Below are 19,865 nucleotides of genomic sequence, written 5' to 3' on the forward strand. Positions count from 1 at the left end.
TAACACCTCAAGCTGGATGTCCACAGAATTCCTCAGAATCTAATGTGCTTAGAAGCTGAAAAGGAAAACAGCCAGAGGTTAGGCTGCTGGTCAGTTCTGAATATGTCTTTAAATCATTCCCCAGACTTCTCCTGCATTCCTCTCATAAAGTGGGATCTCTCCTTCCAAAGAAAAACATAAACGTCGGCAGATGAAATCACTGCTTGTCACCGATAGTTTTCGGGAAAGATAGGCACAAGTATTTATGCAACTCAAAAAGAATCCCACAGCCCTTTCCAACCAGGGGCCCTCCAGAGCGTTTGGACTACAACCCCCATCAGCCCCAGCAAGCCCAGCCAATGGTTGGTTGATGGGAGTTGTAGTCCAAAACCTCTGGAGGGCCCTAAGTGGGGGAAGACTGCCTGGATCTCCATGTCTAAGGGTGGCTTCTGACATTTCATTTTGCGCTCAGGCAAAAATACTAAAACGTCAACCTTTATGAAAGGAGGAGCGCATGCTTTGCTAGCTAAATAGTTCCAGGTTTAATTCTTCACATCTGCAGTTAAAAAGATCAGACAGCAAATTCTGTGACAGGCCGTTGCCTGAGACTTTGGAGATCTGTTGCCAATCAGATTAGAAAATACTGGGCTAGCTGGAGCAATATAAGGCATGTTCATTTGCTGTCTAGGTCAGAAAACAGAACTGGAACTGGCATTCCTTCTTCAGGGATCACTATTGTATCAAGAAGGCCTATCGAAGTCTTGACAGCAGGGCTGGCAACAAAGGTAGGCATGATTGGTTGCTTGCTGAGAGCCCACACCCCAGCAGGGGCCCACTGATAAAAGCCCCCCGGAGTTGCTCCACCACTGAACATGGTTGTTCCCCTGGCTCTCACTCTGGCCCAGACAACGGTGGTGATGAGGAGGAGGAGGAGGAGTAGAAGATAAGAGCATCAGAGGAGCCCTGCTGGATGAGACCGAGGGCCCATCTAGTCCAGCATTCTGTTCACACAGTGGCCAACCAGCTGCCCATGGGAAACCCACAGGCAGGACACAAGTGCAACAGCACCCTCCCGCCCATGTTCCCCAGCAACTGGTGTACATAGGCATACTGCCTCTGATAGTGGAGGTAGCACAGAGCCATGTAGGCTCATAGCTACTGATCGCCTTCTCCGCCAGGAAGTTGTCCAATCTCCTTTTAAAGCCATCCACACTGGTGGTGGCCATCACTAGATGCCACGGCCTGCTTGCTCGCGGGCTCTGCCTGCCAAGCAAGCCAGTGGGAGCCAGGAGGAGAAAGAGGAGGAGAAGAAAGAACAGCTGCGGACAATGGCGGTGAGAAAGGAGACTGATGGAGGGAGGGGGCCCTTTCAGGGTGTCTTGGCCAAGGGCCCTCGTAAACCTGGACCCGGCACTGCTCAACTGCTTTCATTGCTCCTTAGAAAGTGGCAAGGTCTCCAAGCTCAGGCCATGGTTGCTTGCAACACAGCATTGCAACTGTAAAACAAGCAGCAATGCAATCCCAAAGCCCTCGTAAACTTTCCTGGAAGCTCACATCCTGACAGTCAGCATCCCACTCTCTGCTGTGTGCCCTTAGGGGCAGTTTTTGTCATGGCTTTTTAAAAAATCCCTGGACCTCTGTGGGCTGAAATACTTGCACTCGACCTAGCCACACGAACTGCTGCCTACACACAAGGCCAAACCCCAGTTCGCCACCACCCCACCCACCCCTCGGCATTGATTAACATGCAAGGAGATCGCCTCAGACCCCTGCTTTAAACAGGCAAACAAGGTTTACACTGGAATGCCTCCCAGTTCAGAAGTTCAGGAAGACGTATCATTTGCCCGGATGTATCATTTTCTTGTGAAGCTGTCCCTGCCCCGCCCCCACCGGGACAAACCCGTATGGGTCATGTTACTCCATCTCCTGTGGTGTGTCTGTGTGTCCCAAGCCCACAGCAGATGTTAGCACAAGGTGATTCGGAGAAGACAAAATATGTGGGCAATCAGGCACATTCAGTGTTTTCTTTTCCACAAATGTGAAATGCATCAAAATTTAAAATTTCAAATACTGTGAGATGTCACTGCTGAAATTCAAGCTTGAAGGGCTACCTTTACAAACGTTTCTTGGTGAATTTTTAAAGTCACAACTATTACCAACTTGCCAAATTCTATATTTTACGTCTTGTGAGAAGAGCTTTCACGTGGTGGCCCCCTTTCTTTGGAATTCTCTGCCCCTGGAGGTCAGGCAGGCACTAACACTGTGTCCTAGTTACACAGCTCCTGAAAATAGTTCTGTTCCAGGAAGCATTCCTTAAATGACCAGCTGCTATTTTTATTGGCATTTTGTTTTTAAAATAATTTCAATACAGTGCTTTAATCTTTTATCGTTTTTACTATTGTACTTCTTGTGTTCACCGCTCCAGAATCTGTTCGGATGGGGAGCAGTATACAAGTCTTGTAAATAAATGAAATAAATAAAATTGTGTGTCTCCTGCACCATTCACCCCCACACCCTGCACAACGGCACTCGTAACTCAGAATATCGGAGGCGGGAATGGGGGAGAGAGGGAATGAAATAAAATCAGGGAGCTTACAAAGGCGCTATTCCGATTTCTATCTTGGGCACCAACATTTCTTGAGCCTCTTCCACCTCACTCTTTCCACATGCCCTCATGCTGCTGCCACCCTATTCCAACAGCACATCCTACTCTAACTTCTCTCCTGTGTCATGAGTGATAGAAGCTTCCACTGCACACACAAATGCATTTTAGAAGGTTCCGTAATTCTGTTGAGCTTCCTTCTGCAAGAGTCAAGTTGGCATTTCCTCGTGAAACCAAAGGTCTTCATGTGGTTTCCGCTCCCCTTGAGTAGTCCCATATTCCGTTTCCTGTCATGCCTCCTGGCGCCGATGACTCAGGTGTGTGCAGTCTCATGTGCCTCAGATTCTCCTTTTTCTTTCATAGAATAGTACCGTTGGAAGGGGCCTACAAGGCCATCGAGTCCAACCCCCTGCTCAATGCAGGAATCCAGGTCAGAGCATCCCTGACAGATGGCTGTCCAGCCTCATCTTGAATGCCTCCAGTGTGGGAGAGCCCACCACCTCCCTAGGGAATTGGTTCCACTGTCGTATTGCTCTAATACGGTTTTTCCTGATGTCCAGCCGGAATCTGGCTTCCTGTCACTTGAGCCCATTATTCCATGTCCTGCACTCTGGGATGCTCGAGAAGAGATCCTGGCCTTCCTCTCTGTGACAACCTTTCAAGTACTTGAAGAGTGCTATCATATCTCCGCGCTATCATGTCTTTCCAGACAGCTTCTCTGATATCACGTACCAGGCCAAGAGGGGAAATCCCTCCATTTCTCTTGAGCACAGTTTTCAGACTTCCCTAACCTGGTGCTCTCCAAAGGTGTTGGACTGGCTGGGGAAGGTGAGTGTCGTAGACCGCTGGAGAGCACCAGTTTGGGCTGACTGCCATTAACACACGTCTGAGCAGCAGATGCTGCCTCCGCCATTTTGCAACATGTTCTTCTGTCTCATGCAAATCCACATGAGTGCCACATTTTTGTTTTTCTCCATCTTATCTAGGAAATGCCATGTCTACCACCATCCCCTGAAGTTGTGCTCTAAATTTAATCCGAAGAGTTGTGTTGCTAAGCTCTTCCCAAGGTCCATCTTATGCAAGGGTGGGGAACCTGAAAGCACCCTGACATTGTTGGATTACAGCCCCCATCATTCCTGACCATTGGCCATGCTTGCTCAGGCTGATGGGAGTTGTAGTCTAACAACATTCTAAAGGCCACAGTTTCCCCACCCAATCCAACTTCAGCTAGATTCCGGTGTGCAATGAGTCATATGGTATGGAGGGAATGTCCTTCTCCTTCTCTCATTATACTAGAACCCAGCGGGGTCATCCCATGGAGCTGATTGCTGGGAGTTTCAAGACAGATCAAAGGAAGCACTTCTTCACACAGCGCCGAGTCAAACTATGGAATTCACTACCACAGGATGTAGTGATGGCCACCAATTTGGATGGCTTTCAAAGGGGGGTCGAGCAATTCCTGGAGGAGAAGGCTATCATTGGCTACTAGTCCGAATGGCATCTCCAGAATCAGAGGCAGGATGCCTATGTACACCCGTTGCTGGAGAACATGGGCAGGAGGGTGCTGTTGCATTCCTGTCCTGCTTGTGGGTTTCCCGTAGACAGCTGATTGGCCACTGTGTGAACAGAATACTGGACTAGATGGGCTCTTGGTCTCATCCAGCAGGGCTGTTCTTATGTTCTTATGTTTTTATGTCAGTCCCCATTGGGCTGTTTTGGGATTCACCCTCTGTAGGGTTTCCCTCCTCCCAACACACACACTAGATTTTTGTACATCTGCAAACCCTCTTGTGCCTGGATGGTGCTGTTTTGGCTACAGAATCACTGGTACTCTCCCCTGAATATCAGAAATGAAGGGAACGATTTGATAGATCCATCCTCTGTGAAGGTACAAATTTCACTTTAAAGTTTTCTCCCCACCCCACCCCACCCCACCCCACCCCACCCCACCTCACCTCATCTCTTGCTCCTATCCAGCTATTTTCCAATGGAAAATATTGGCCAATGATTAACTCGACTGTGTAATCTCTTTGCTTACTTTTTAAATATTATGAAAAGGAGAATGGACAGTCAGTACTTAAGTAAGTGTTTAAAATTCCGAAACTAGATAAGGATCTGGCTTTCAGGGTGGTTTGTTTCTTTGAGAAATATGGAAAGTGCGATAATACGTTTTATGGGGTGTTAATTAAGATACTGGAGCTGAGCTCTTGAGCAATATGTTCATCCATTAAGGGCACAATCCTTTGCACGTTTAGACAACAAAAGTCCTACAACTCCCAGCATTCCCCAACCAGCGTGGCTGGCTGGGGAATACTGGGAGTTGTACGACTTATTTTTGTCTAAACATGCATAGGATTACGCCTTAAGCCAGCTTTCCCCAATGTGGTGCCCTTGAGATGGTTTGGACTATAGCTGCCATCAGCCCTGATAGGAGTTGGGGGTCCAAAACATCTGAAGGACACCATGCTGGGGAACTCCGCATGAAGCCAACTTAACAGTAATTCAGTACATCAGGAGAACTACCTTGTTCCATCAGGTCAGGGATGTATTGCAGGCGTGGCAGACATTTTGTACCCTAAGGGCTGCACTCCCTCATGAGTAACCCTCATGGGTAACCTGCTGGCTCATTTCAAGATTAACTGCTGTGGGGGGCAGGGCTGAGGAGAATGGGCCATGGGCACTGGGGGTGGCCACACAGGTCCCATCCAGCCCACTGGCCAATGGTTCCTCAACCCTGCTTCTTCTAGTGTGGAGAAAGTGGACCGAAGGAACTTTTCCCTCTCTCACCAATAATACTAGAACTTGGGGTTGGTCAATGAAATGGAATGGTGGATTCAGGACAGACCAAAGGAGGACTTCTTCACATAGCGCATAGTTAAGCAATGGCATTTGCTACCAGAAGATGTGTTCACTGCCAGCTCTGTGTCTTTGAGGGCCCTTGGGCAAGACACCCTCCAGGGGCCCCCTCCCTCAGTGAGTCTACCTTCTCTCGGCCACTGTCACCAGCTGCTCCTCCCCTTTTTCTTCATTGCTATGTCTCACTTGCTTGACAGGGAGAGAGACCCAGTGAGCAAGTCGGCAGAGGCATCCGCTGCTCCCCCTCCTGATCACAACCGTTGTCTGGGCCAGAGCAAGAGACAAGTGGACAAGCAGGTTGCAATGTTGAAGAGGAGGAGCAACTCCAGGGGCTCCTGTCCGTGGGCCCCTGCTGGGGTGTGGGCCCTGGGCAGAAGCCCAATCACGCCTGCCCTTGACTCCAGCCCTGGATGTTTTGATGGACACTCACTTAGATAACTTTAAAGAAGGATTAGATAAATTCTTGGATAAGGCTATCGATGGCTACTAGTCCTGGTGGCTATATATTTCCTCCAGTATCAGAGGCTGTTTGCTACTGAATACTAAATATCCCTTGTCCTGCTCGCGGGCTTTCAAGAGCCATCCAATTGACCACTGTGGGGAACAAGATGCTGAATGACGTAGACCTTTGGTTTGATCCAGCAAGGCTCCTCTTACGTCCTTATGTATAGAGCTGTGCACAAATAGCCTCTCAAAATTCTCCAGCCTAGTTGCGGGCAGAGAAACTGGGGGGACAATTTCACCGAATTTCTCCTAGGGGAGGAGAAATTCTCCCACAGTTTCTCACAGATAGGGCTCTCTATTGCCAGGGGTTGTGCCACAGGCCATTTATTTTTGCCTAAGGGTTTTGGGCTTGTTGCACTGCTTCCGTAGGTGCCAACAGCATCACCTGTGGTGAGGCTTCCACTTTTCTGAGGCAAAATTTTGAATTTCTTTTGGTGGTGTTTTTGAGCTTGCCTAATCACTGCGAGGTGGTTGAGGGCGCTGTGTATGTTTTCTCTCCCTATTACACATCTGTCCATTGCTCTGCAGCCTCCCAGGCCGCCTGCAATTCCTGAACTGAAAAAGCCCCATGGGAGGAATTGCCTCACAAGTAGGGATGGGGGAGAAATCCTCCACGGACCCCAGTGAGGCTGGATTCAAAAGACATCCCTTCTTTTACGTGAGAGGCTACACTACGCAGATATTTGCATAGCCTATCGTGTTAATTAAAAGCACGGACGCAAATGGCATCCAGGATGCCATTTGCGGCCGTAAAGGCCTTAATTTAAGGTAAATGCAGCCATTTACGGCTGCATTTACCTTAAACTAAGGCCTTTACGGCCTGAAATGGCGTCCCGGATGCCATTTGTGGCCGCAGTTAATCCGGCCCACCAGTGATACGGCAATGGCGGCCATATCGCTGGCACTTCAGAGCTGGCCAGCAGCTCTGCAGACTTGCCGCAGAGCGGAGCCGGCCAGCAAGGATTCTGGGGGGCAGGGATGCATTGCCTCCCCCCCCCTGCAGACCCCCATGGAGTCCAGGTAAGGGGGTTTCGTACACCCCTACTCACAAGGTCTTCCTCGTGATGGCTTTAACTGAAGTGCGGGAAGCCAAGGAGGCTACAGGCTGCAACGGAGATGACTGCCCAATGACATTCAGGACACTCATGCACACTCCTCACCCACCTGCCTCACAAGTAAGGTAAGCATAAGAACTCCAAACCCAACCCATGAGAATTTCTCTGAAATTTCTCCTCCTTTGAATTTCTTTTCGAAAGCAATTTCTCTTCTATCAAATTGAATGAGAATGGTCGCGGGGGGGGGGGGAGTGGGAGAAATGTATGTCCCCTGTGCTTTGTTCCTTGTATCAGATATCAATAATACACTGCCTCAGAATGTGGAATTTCCATTTCTATCTAACGACATCTCCAGGGATTACATCTAAGGGCCACTCTACACATTCAGAAAACCAATCTGTACATTCTCCTATGGGCTATTCTACTTGAGAATAGAGGTTGCGGCCAGAATGGTTGAGAGTCTTCCCCATGTCAAAAACTCCCTGCATGCAGAAAACTAGCAAGTCAGGGATAGAACCCAGCCTAACCTTCTCCCTGCTGTGCTAAACTTCTGTGTCTCAATGTAGCAGAGCATTCAAACATGCAACCCCGCCCCCCACCCGCCCCCTCTGGCATTCTAAAGTGCTGCAAACTGAAGAGGCCTGCGGTACGTGATTTTTCCATGGATCAGCATTTTAATCCCCAGGAATCCTGGCAGTTGTAACTCTCTGAGGGGGGCTGGAGAATCTCACTGTGATTCATAGACATATAAAACTTTGGGGAATTTGTGTTTAACATAAAATTAATACCAAATAATTGCATCACACGCAAGGCCTCCTGCTCATGTGCGACTCACCCTCTCCTCTTTGGGGTGGGGGAGTGTTGGTGAATCAGCCCTGCTCTGAACAGTTCTCTCAAGTTCTAAACCATGATGGACCTGTTCAACTTCACGCTTCATCACAGATAACGAAAGATGCGTGTGCGTGTGCGCACGCATTTGTTGTAAACACCGTAGCTGTCACTCCACTCCCCCAGCCACCAGCCACAATACTGCACATTACATTGAGCTGGTTGTTTTGAGACAGAGGAGTTGGAATATTTGCTTCTACAAGCTAATTCCTGATGGGAGTTGCTGGTGAATTCCAGTAACAGGGATTGATGGATTGATGGATTTTGCTGGATTTAGGGTGAGAGGGGAAGTATCCAGGTCTGTCTCCCCCCCCCCCAATTCATTTGGGGCATCCCATTTTAGAGGGGAGAAGTTCAGTTTTTTCACCCAGTAATAGGGGCGGAAGGGGGCAGATGGGAAGGAATACTGCCCCCTCCCCAGGTGTGTATCTCCAAAACCCCTCTCCCTGGGTTACGTCTAGTCACAGAGCCCCAGCAGGAGAAAAGCTGGTTGGGGAAAAGCCATGCGGGCAAGGGTTCAACACCTCCTCCCACCTATTGATACTCCACTGTTCATTGCCTCCTTTTCTAGGGCTGCAGTGGGGGTACCAGTGACCCAATCCAGATGCACACATCTGGAGTGCACATGCATTGCTTGGCTCTTAGACTGTAAGCCTTTTGAGGCAAAGACTGACATCTGTCAGTCAATACCCAGCTGTTCCTTTCCTAGCATATGATCCCTTTGGAACTGGCATGGCATCTAAATCTATTTAAATCAGCCCATTCGACTTCTGCCCTGGAGCCCACCAAATAGGGAGTGTATTCAGAAACTGCATTTCCTCCACTGCAGCCTCCCCAGAGCCACCCTCTTTGCCGCCGCCTGTGTTGAATTTATCCAGCGCCCTCATCACTGCTTCCAGGAATGCTCAGATTTCCTGTCTGACTCTGAGGTTGTTTCAGCAAGCAATCTATCCGACTTTAGTATCTAAGAGTGGATGACCGAGTCCCAAAGGGCGTCTTACACAGCAGTTGCTTCAGCCCCCACTGGCCAGGGGAGATGCTGGCAGGACATGAAACCCACAAGCAGGTCATGAGTGCAGCAGCACCCTCCCACCCATGTTCCCCAGCAACTGGTGTCCATAGGCATACTGCCTCTGAACCTGGAGATAATATATAGGTCCATCAGGACTAGCAGCCATTGATAGCCTTCGCTTCCAGGAATTTGTCTCATTCCTCATCCAAATGGGTGGCCATCACTATACCCCGTGGTAGCGAATTCCATAGTTTAACTATGTGCTGTGCGAAGACGTCCTTCCTTTTATCTGTCATAAGAACATAAGAAGAGCCCTGCTGGATCAAACCAAGGGTCCATCTAATCCAGTGTTCTGTTCACACAGTGGCCAACCAGCACCTTGTGGGAAACTCACAAGCAGGACACGAGTGCAACAGCACCTTCCCACCCATGTTCCCCAGCAACTGGGTACATGGGCACACAGCCTCTGATACTGGGAGTAGCATCTCCCACCAATGAATCTCCCACCAATCAGCTTCATGGGATGACCCCTTTCGGTTCTAGTATTACAAGAGAGGGAGAAAAATGTCTATCTGCTTTCCCCACACCATGCATAATTTTGTAGACCTCTATCATGTCTCCCCTCACTCGCCTTTTCTGTAAACGAAACCATCCCAGATGCGGTGACCTTTCCTCACAGGGGAGTTGCTTCATCCCCTTGATCACTTTAGTAGCTCTTTTCTGCACTTTTTCCAACTCTACTATCTCTTTTAGTTGCAGCAACCAGAACTGTACACAGCATTCCAAGTGTGGTCGCACCAGAGATTTGTATAAGGGCGGTATGACATTGGCAGTTTCATTCTCAATTCCGTCTCTAATTATGCCTAACATGGAATTTGCCATTTTTGCAGTAGCTGCACACTGGGCTGACATTTTCATCAAGCTGTCCACCACAACCCCAAGATTGTGGGGAGGTTAATATGGGAGGAGACAGTCTTTCAAGACCTCTAAGGTTGTAAGAACCAGCTTCTTGTGATACATTTCTACATGTCTACCTAAGTCTTGTTTAGTTCAGTACAACTTATTCCCATGTAAATGTGTATAGGATTGCAGCCTAAACCTGTGTCTGGGCTACCACTGCAGGTGGGAGATGGTATGATGGGTTGTTCCTCCATATAGCCTTGCTTCACCACACATCAAAAACTAGCATGTCAGGGAGGCAACTAAGCCAGAACCTCCTTCCACACATGTTTGTTTTCTATGTGCAAAGATTGTATTATTTTATTTCATTTTATGTTATTTTATTTTGGTATTGAGGAGCATTCATGCTCCTTGTACTCAACTCCTTGTCTCTCAGCTTCACCAGTTTTCCTTCTGTGAAATCTGTGTTCTATGACTGGCCTTGCCCACCATGTCAGCCATTTTGTGAATGGGCACAACCCATGGCAGCCATTTTGTGATGGTGCCCACAAGCCCCAAAAGGTGAGGGACCCTTGAAATTGTAGCCTTTAAGTGAGTGAGCTATGAACGAGGAAGCCCCTTTTCAAAAATTTCTTCTATCATGAACTCCCTACATGATTTTAGGTAAACCTCTGTCCTCCCACCTGCAAAATGGGGACAATAATACTGGTCTGTTTTGGGGTGGTATTGTAAGAATGATCAAGATACAGCATGTGAAGTGCTCTGAATACTCTAAAATGCTAAGTGGTGTTATTATAAGGAGGAAATAGTCTGACTGGCAGTTATTCTTTAATTGCAACAAGAACATTTTTGGCCGCTGTTGTCCTTCTTTCCAAAAGAACAATTCATACCATATGCCATTTCCCCATCAGTCTACATCCTGTTCGCAGAGAAATAATAGCTGGATACCAATCCCAGATATTATGCATCCATGGAACAGACTGAAGTTCGGTTCCACATCTCCACTGGTGCTAAGTTTTTGCTTTGCTGGACAGACAATTCTAATTACTTGATAATTACTTTATTTGTTTTTGCTGCACATCCTGATAAACACTCAGCTCAGATCCTGTGGAGCTTTGAAGGGCTGGTGCATGGCGGCTGTAACAAATTCCTTCAAGCCTAGTTTACACAATGTGGTTCAAAATTCAGCACCCTTGAAAATGGCCCTGGATTCATAGAATCACAGGGTTGGAAGGGGCCTACAAGACCATCGAGTCCAACCCCCTGCTCAGTGCATTGCTATGACACATTTTCCTCACATTTACACTGCATGTTTAATAATTCACAAAGTGTGTTACCAACTTTATTGTGCTGGCCTTCACAACAGCCCTGTGAGATAGGTCATGAATCCATCTGTAATGCACCAGGCCTCGTTCATAGTATCTACCAAATTCATTCAAACTTCTCTTTGTAATCTTAAGGGCTAGAAACTTGATTTGTGTTGCTTAAGTGAAAGCTGGAAAATGCATGATTCTTTTTCTTTTTCTTGTTGTGATTTTGAGCTTGATCCATAAATAAGCAAATGGAACACTGAATTTGAATATGGCAGCACCTAGTATCTTTGGGCTAGTTACTTTTTCGCAGCCTAGCTTACCTCACAGAGCTTTTCTGAAGATAAATTACGCAGGAATCTGTTCTGAACCCTTAACTTGGTCACTTAAGGCATCTAAATGTAAAATGCTCAGAATTGTTGGATTTAGCCACAGCTGTTGATGTCAGAGAGTTGCTGCCAGTCAGAGCATGCAATACTGGGCTAAAATGAACCAGCTGGAAAGAGCCATATCTCATTGCCATAGCACATGCATTGTATGCAGAAATTCCCCTCCTGTGGCCTCAACATCTTCAGTTTAATCGGGGATGCGGAACCTCAGATTTTACTTCGGAGAAGCTCTCAGGGGCTGCATTCCAGCAGTGGGCAGAGCTGACCCCAAAAAGGGGCAAGGCCAAATACAAAACGGGGGAGGCTAAAATGCCCCCAATACCAGCATATTTGAGCTTAAAGCTCTTCCTGCCTTAAGCCTTAAGAGAGACATTTCAGCCTTTTAGGGGGTGGGGGGGAAGAGAGAGAACATGCAAAAGCTGTGAAACCACCAAACAGTTGATGGTCAGAAAAGGGGGTGGAGCCAGGGGAAGGGGGTGGGGTCTTCTGGGAACCTCCAGGGGGCCGGTTGAGACGCCATGTGAGCCAAATTTGGCCCATGGACCTGAGGTTCAACACCCCTGAGTTAAAGGAACTCATGTGACAGATGGCAGGGAAGCCCTCTTTTTGTCTGAGACTTGAGATGCTTTCAGATGAGGTTTTTATCCTGCAGTCACCCTACCTTAGTGCAACATTACTTTAAATCTGTATCTAGCTGCGTTGTCTTTTTTTCTTTTTTCAATCTAGTAGAGGTGCAGGAGACCAAGTCTGGATCAGGACTCTACAGTGAGGAGAGGGGGCTTTTAAGATATGGATCAGATGTTTACTCTAGAGTAAAGATAAAAAAGATGTAGCGGCTAGAGACATTGTGCTCTACCACTGAGTACAAAGAGTTCTTACCCATAGGATTGGCCTGGTGGTCACCAAACCACAGGGGTAGGGGCGGGCGGCTAGACTGGTGACTCCCAAACTCTGTTTTGGAGGACAGATCAGTATATCATGAGCAAGGTTGTAATGTGGCTTGAACGGTTAAGCCAGCATGATCAGTGCACCCACTAGTTGTCACCCCCTAGTGCAAGAGGGGGGGCATACAGCATTGATCCTTCCTCTCTGCCAATATACGGGCAGTGACAGCATCTCAGGGAAGGGGATAATGGTGAACTGGGATTTCCTGTGAAGCCTGCGTTACAGCTCCAGGAGAATCACAGAGGTGTGATCCTTGCTCAGAAGACACCAACCCAGCCCTATCTAGCTGAGCAATGGGAAGGACAGGAAGCCAGGAGGCAACGTTAACTAGGGTATCCTGGAGGACAGGAAGCCAGGTGGCCACATTAACTAGGGTATCCAGGAGCACATGAAGTCAGGAGGCAATGTTAATATCAGAGGCAGTATGCCCATGTACACCAGTTGCTGGGAAACATGAGCGGGAGGGTGCTGTTGCACTCGGTTCCTGCCTGTGGTTTCCTGGTCAACAGCTGGTTGGCCACTGTTTGAACAGAATGCTGGGCTAGATGGACCCTTTGTCTGATCCAGCATGGCTCTTCTTATGTTCTTATGTTAACTAGGGTATCCTGGAGTTGCAAGGAAAATGCCTGTCAACTGTTCTGGGAGGTGATTGAGGGAAAATGTAGTTTTTGAGTAAAAGTGAATGGTGTGCCTTCCATTTCAATCCAGCAAAAACAACAACAGCACCCCAGCTGTCAAAAGTTTGGGAAACACTGAGGTAGACCCTATTGGGTTTATCCGCATTAGCTGAGGAGCCCCAAGCGAAATTCTTGGGGCAGTTTCTCACACACTTGCTCCCAAGTGATGACTTGCACATGTAAACAAGAGTGAACAAGACTGAACGTTCATGTCTCCTTAAATGCTCTTCAGTGGAGTCCATTCGCACACTTGGCTGTGAGTCATCTGGTGGTGACTGGCTGGATGATGTAAAATGTACCTGTGAATGTGCCCTGGTCTACGCCTTATAGTGACGTCCAAACATGTTCCTGCGATAGCAACAAAACACACCCACTCCAATGACAATCATCGAGAAAGCCATAACTGCTGCTAGCAGAATCAGCACGCTCGTGTTCTTGAGGTCCTCTTTCTCGCAGTCTTCTGGCTTGATGTTGCTAACACTCATTTCTTCATCTTCATATCCAAAAGCCTTGGCACGCTGGCATTTGACTAGGTCCAAGTTGGGGATCTCCACAGTGGCTTTGTGGATCATATGAGAGAGCCAAACGTTCCCACAGCAAGTGAGAGGGTTCCCAACCAGATAGAGGTTCCGCAGTTTTTTTTCCAAAGCTGGGATCTTGCTGCTCTTCAGACTGCTGAAGCTGTTATTCTGCAGATCCAGAACTTCCAATGCACAACAGTCCTCAAACCAAGGAGCCAGCCAGCTAAGCTGATTGTCTGACAGATTGAGATATTTGAGGTGAGAGAAAAGGGGAAAGTTTACATTGAGAGCTTTCATGCCGTTGCCATGTAAATCCAAATGTTCAAGAGACAGTTCTAAACCTGATAATGATTTGTCCTCTATGTGAAGCCCCCTGTTCATTGAGAGATCCAAAGTCAGGAGCTGAGTTTTGTAGAAACCATACATTGGAAGGCTCTTCAACTTGTTGTCTGACAGATACAAATGCTGAAGTTCTGGAAGGTCAATGAAGGAGACACAGCCATTTTCCTCAGCCGCAAGCCTTTGTCTTGCCAGCCCAGAATACAAGCTGCAAAGACTGAGATTGTTGCTTCGGAGGTTGAGCAGCCAGAGACGCGGAAGGCTTGCAAAGATATCTGATCGTAGCACTTGGAGCCTGTTGTCTTGAAGGTAGAACTGCTGCAAGTTGACCAGGGTGTCTGCATCCAATTCCAGATTCTGCAAAGAGTTAGAACTGATGTCAAGAATGGCCAGTGACCCCAGCTCAGAACTTGCTGCAAAAGTCTGGAGGCAATTTTTGCTAAGGTTAAGAAACTGAAGGGAAGACATGGAAGCAAAGAACTCTCTTGGGATGGATTTGATCTCATTATAACTCAGGTCCAAATGTAACAGCCCAGGCAGGGAGGGAGAACTTGCATTGCTTTTTTGATCCTGAGCCAGAAGGTTAAGAGGTCCATCCTGCCAGCCATACTCTATATCATCATGAGAAGATTCCACCATAACAAACTGCAGGATATTCTTAGTTAAATACAAGTAGGCTAGCTTGTTTAGTTGGAGAAGAACCGGGAACCGAAGCATCTTGTTCTCACTCAAGTCCAACCAAATCAAGTTGAACTCTTCCTCAGACTGAATGGAATGGAAGGTCTCGATGCTGTTCCGGCTGAGGTCAAGAAACCGCAGCTGCTTTAGGTTGAAACCGACGATACAAGTGAGTGAGTTCATGGAGAGATTGAGCGTGGAGAGATGCAACAAAGCCTCAAAGGCTCCTTCTTCGATCTCCATGATCATATTGTTATGCAAGTTCACCTCGACCAGACCTGGAGAACCCTGAAATGTCCTTTGTGATATTTCTATAATGCTGTTCTCTGCCAATGACAGATACTGAAGTGATGGTGCTTCATGGAGGAAATGTTCGGCCATCCTGTTATAGAGCCGGTTGCGAGACAAGTCGAGTGTCCTGACTCGTGGTAGTAGCCCAATCCACAGGTCCTCCTGAGCAAACTGATAGAGTTCGTTGCTGGCTAAATTGAGCTCCTCCAAACTCCTCATACCGGCAAAGATCTCAGGCTTAATGAACCTGATACCATTGGAGCTTAGGTCCAAATGTCGGAGGGAGCTGTAAAAGGTCAGGGGGTGATCAGTGATGTTTTGAAGCTTGTTTTCGGAAAGATCAATTTTATCTACATTTGGATGCAGCTCTGAAGGTATCTGGTGAAGGTCTTTGCTGTGACAAAACGCCTCCATGTTTCTCTATAGGAAAGGAGAGAGAAAGAGAGAATGAGTCATACTTATGACATTTGACTGATACGACATGGAAGAAGATCCTTTTAACTGGAGGCTGAGCCTGGAACCTTTGGTATGCAACTCATGTGCTCTACCGCTGAGCTTTGGCCCCTTCCTCACAGCAGTACCACCACTCCCATGGAAGGGGTGGTTGGAAACTGGGGTGGGCGAGAAGGCTAGCTGAGATGCCTACAGTCCCTGCAGCCCATGAGGCGAGGAGAACCCATGAGGAATGTGACAGCTGCTCCACTCTCTTACCTAACATGAAGTGGGTTTAGGATGGCCACTTAGATGTCACCAAAAAGAATACAAAAAGAGGACACTGATTTGCATAACATTTGCATATGCTTATTTATACACATAGATGAAAATGTAGAAGTAATTACTGTAATTTAAATAGAAACACAATGCTTTTCTCCTGGTATAAATCTACCCATACACTGTGCTCATCATCTGAGGCCGTCCTCCAAGTACTTCCTCCAAGGGAGGCTTGGAGGGTGGCAACATGGGAAGAGAGCCTTCTCGGTGGTAGCCCCCCCCCGATTATGGAATGCCCTCCCCAGTGAGGTCTGCCTGGCACCAACATTTCCATCTTTTGGGTGCCAGGTCAAGACATTCCTCTACTCTCAGGCATTTGGCATTGTATCATAAGATTTTTTTAACAGATCCTGGCATTTTTATTGTTGATTGTGCAAAATCATTTTATGTTTTTGTATGCAAACAGTTTTCTATCGTATTGTATTTTTAGGGCTTTCATCTCTGTAAACTGCCCAGAAAGCTTTGGCTATTGGGCAGCATAGAAATGTAATGAATAAATGAATGAATCTCACCACAGTGGGGAAGCCTGTGACCTGTTTGCCTGATCAGTCTGTTGTCCAGGTTATGGTGGATGGGCAACTTGGAGGCCCCGGCCTGCTCTTCTTTCTTAGGGTTCTTTATCTATAAACCAGACTAGGATTGGACACAGCCCTTCAAACAGAGGACTGTCCTCTATAAAGCAGGACACATGGCCAACTTGCCCGGCTTGGAGTGCTGTTGTGAGAGAAAGAGGAGAGGGCACAAAATCCCAACCCCCAAATTTGTGGGAATCAAGAAATGTAGGACTCTTGAGGGAGGAAGGTTCCAAATTGGTAACCTGACAATGTCAGCTGAATACAAAATGTGCAACTAGCATAATAACATTATGAATTTTCTTTCCTTGCTGCTTGCACTTATTATTTGAGGCCTTAATGAGCCCCCGACCCATAATAATTTCCAAACGAAGCTTCTGCAGACAGCAGCAACTTCCTCGTTGGGGGGTGTGTGTGTCTTTGACCCTCTCCTTTCCCTTCCGCCCAGACATGCCTTTGAATGTCTTCCAAGTTTTCCGGGCCTCCCTTCCTCTTCCCTTTTGCTCTTACAAATCTAATATAGCTCCTTTTCTTTTTGGCTCAGTGGCCATGCTCTATTAAGAGTATTCCCATAAGGAATAAGAAAGAATGCAAAAGGAAAACAGGATATGTGGTCTTCACATGGACTCCCGCAGGAGCAGCCAAGAGAACCATGTAATCTCCGCAGCTCCCCAGAAGGCCGATTCTTCGACTCAGTCATGTTCTTTGGATGGGTAGCCATAGGGACGTGCGGACAAGCAATGCTCACCATCCCCCAGATTCTCTGAGCACCTAGTTGACATTCGTCTCGCTCATTTCCTGCATTCGTTCGCAATCACTGTTTATTTTGCGCGGATGGGGAAATTATGCAAAACAAACTCCACCAAACCAGAAAGTGGCACAAAAGGTCCAAATTTATGCAAATGTCCAAAGTTCCCCCATAGACTAAAGCGTGAAATGGGACATTTCTAAAGTTGAGCAGTTTGCAAGTTGCTTGGGGGGGGGGGGGTGTTGCTCAATTTTCAAATGTGAGCGCACATTCGAGAATTTGTGAACATTTTCAGAGAACATGTTCCCTGCTTGCACCAGCGTTCAGCCTTGCAAACACGGCATCCTTGCATGTCTTGCGAGCAGAAACAACATTCTTCTCCATCCCTAGGTAGCCATGTCATTCTACTTCGAACAGTGGTGTAACGGAGCCATGGCTCTTGGGATGCCTTATTTATTAACAGGGACACTGATGTCCTCTGCCACCCCCTCAGAATTCCCCGTTCCCTCTGAGCTAGGGTGGCCATGTTGTCTTTTACATGAATTTACATGACTGTCTTTTACAGAGGACAGTCCTCTGTTTGAAGGGCTGCCAGAAGGCCACCCTCTACCTGAGGGGCTGCCCCATCCCATTCTAGTTTAAAGATAATGAACCACAGGAACAGTTGCCCATCCACAGTTTGCCCCTGAAGGGTGGAACGAACAGGTAGGTACACAGGTCACATGGTCAGTCTTCCCCCCTATGGGATGTCCTGTATTTCTATTTAAATTATAATCATCATGTCTAAATGTGCATCTCTACATGTAAATTAGCATGTGCACATTTTATGCAAATTGGTGTCCTCTCTTGTCCTCTTTTTGGTGAAGCATTTTGCCTTTTTTGATGATTCATAAGCGTCCACCCTTGCTTACCTGCAATCTTCACAGTAGCTGGGAGGAAATGAATTTTCCCAGCAACAACATATTGTTCCCTGTTGCAATGCAAAGTCTTTGGGGGCGGCTTGGTCTTGAATGGGCAGTTAAGACCCACTGGCTTTACAAAAGACCTGTTCCTGGTGGAGGTGAAAGGTGCTAGAGCGGGTTTGTTGATGTGGATCAACACAGCTGCCTGAGTTTTTGGAATCCCCATGGGGGTGTGGCTGTGGAAACTGTCATGATGAGTGCCTGCACTTCCAAAGTGATCACTGACTTTGAACCTTTTCCAAGGGGGTGTCGTGCATGAGAAGGGTCGACCAAACAGCTTGCTGGGGCTGAAGAAAGACCTGGGATTGTGAGAACAGGAACAGAAGGCTAATGTAGACATGATGCTAAACACATCACTTAAAGTTAAAAACCAGTGGCAGGCAAGTGTGTTGTGTGTGTGTGTGTGTGTGTGTGTGTGTGTGTAATTTGCCATTATCCCCTGAAGGCAAGCTTCCATTGGTGCGTATGGGAGCTTGCCTTCCAAGGCAAATGAAAGCCATGGGAAAGGCAGTTTTTGTCAGGACTGGGGGTGGGTGGGGGGAGGAAAGTGTTAACCCTGCCTACATGCCACCATCCCAACAAAAATCGCACACACACACACACACACACACACACCTGCTACGATGATTGTAATTACAGGTTTAAGTGCTGTGTTTAGCATCATGTCTCCTCTGGCCCAGAGAGATCTTCACCTGCAATATTATTTATGTTACCAAGTAGCCTTCAGTCTTGCCCCTCTATTTTCAGGTGAGCCAACCATTTTTCTCTTTCCTTGTTAAAGTGGTAGCTGTGCATTTATTAATATCCCTGGCTATCTTTCAACTTGCCATAAATAAAAAATTTAAAACTTCAAATAAAACTGCAAGCATTTTTGAAAAGTTCCAAAACTATTCCACAGAGCAGGGTGGTGTGTGGTTGGCGTCAGAGGTACTACCCAATAGGCACCCTCCGTGGCTGGTCTTCACCATTCAAGCTAAAACTGCTCTAAAATCTGACTGAACCTATTTTTCTATAACTAATGCTATAAGTGTATGTTGACAATGCAGCAGTGGTGCTATGAAACCACCTCTGCTGTTCTTAAAATGTCACATCTGTCTTCAAAGTAGGAAGCTGCCTTAAAGTGAGTCCAACCATTGGCCCAGCTGGCCTTCCTCAGTCTCTTGAGCTCCAGATGTGTTGGACATGGCCATGCTGGCTGAGGATAGTGGGAGTTGCAGTCCAATACATCGCAAGCTCAACAGGTTGAAGAAGGCTCCCCTTGCCACTAAAGATCCTGCATGTTCCCTCCGACTGGTGCCTAGTCCCCATTGTCTCAGCCCTCCACCTGGCAAGGTGCTTTTTAATTGGAGATGGTCAGGCTTGAACCTAGAACTTTCTGCATGCAACAGCACGGACTGCGATTAGTTTTCTGCTTCCCAGGTCAACAACAATCAGGTTGGGTTGTCATCATCATCATTAATTTGCAGATCTCCAGATCAGAGATTACAGCAGAGATTACTCTCCTGCCTTCTCCCCCAAGCCTTGTCAGCCAAGGGGCCTCATCTGAGGCCTGAGCAGGGCCTCCACCAAGGGTAGGTGTGATCCAGCACCTGCCGAGAGCTCACACCCCAGTGCCCGATTTAGGCAGAAGCCAAGTAAGCCATGGCTTAGGGCCTCTAAATGTGTTGGAGATTACTAAGATGTAAGATGACTCAGCTTCAGCAAAGGAGATCGTTACCTCATCATGGTGCTGAAGCTTGAACACCTCAATGACGTCATGAGCTAAACCGTGAAGGGACACCCAAGACGGGAAGGTCATGGCAGAGAGGTCAGACTAAATACGATCCCTGGGGAAGGAAACGGCAACCCACCCCAGTATTCTTGCCA

At 47.4% G+C, this 19,865-nt stretch overlaps 1 protein-coding gene across 1 annotated transcript in view; it reads right to left on the minus strand.

Moving 5' to 3' along the window:
* Positions 1–11,332: 11,332 nt before the first annotated feature.
* Positions 11,333–19,865, minus strand: part of LRRC32 (leucine rich repeat containing 32) — a 31,014-nt gene continuing 22,481 nt past the window's right edge. Inside the window, exon 3 of the mRNA XM_084842444.1 lies at positions 11,333–15,366. Coding sequence (XP_084698570.1) covers positions 13,435–15,366 — 1,932 coding nt within the window. The 3' untranslated portion in view covers positions 11,333–13,434. The remainder of the gene's footprint in view (positions 15,367–19,865) is intronic.

The sequence above is a fragment of the Heloderma suspectum genome, chromosome 3 (genome assembly GCF_057233095.1).
Source record: "Heloderma suspectum isolate Gila_16-S chromosome 3, 16-S_ref, whole genome shotgun sequence".
NCBI classification, from domain to species: Eukaryota; Metazoa; Chordata; class Lepidosauria; order Squamata; family Helodermatidae; genus Heloderma; species Heloderma suspectum.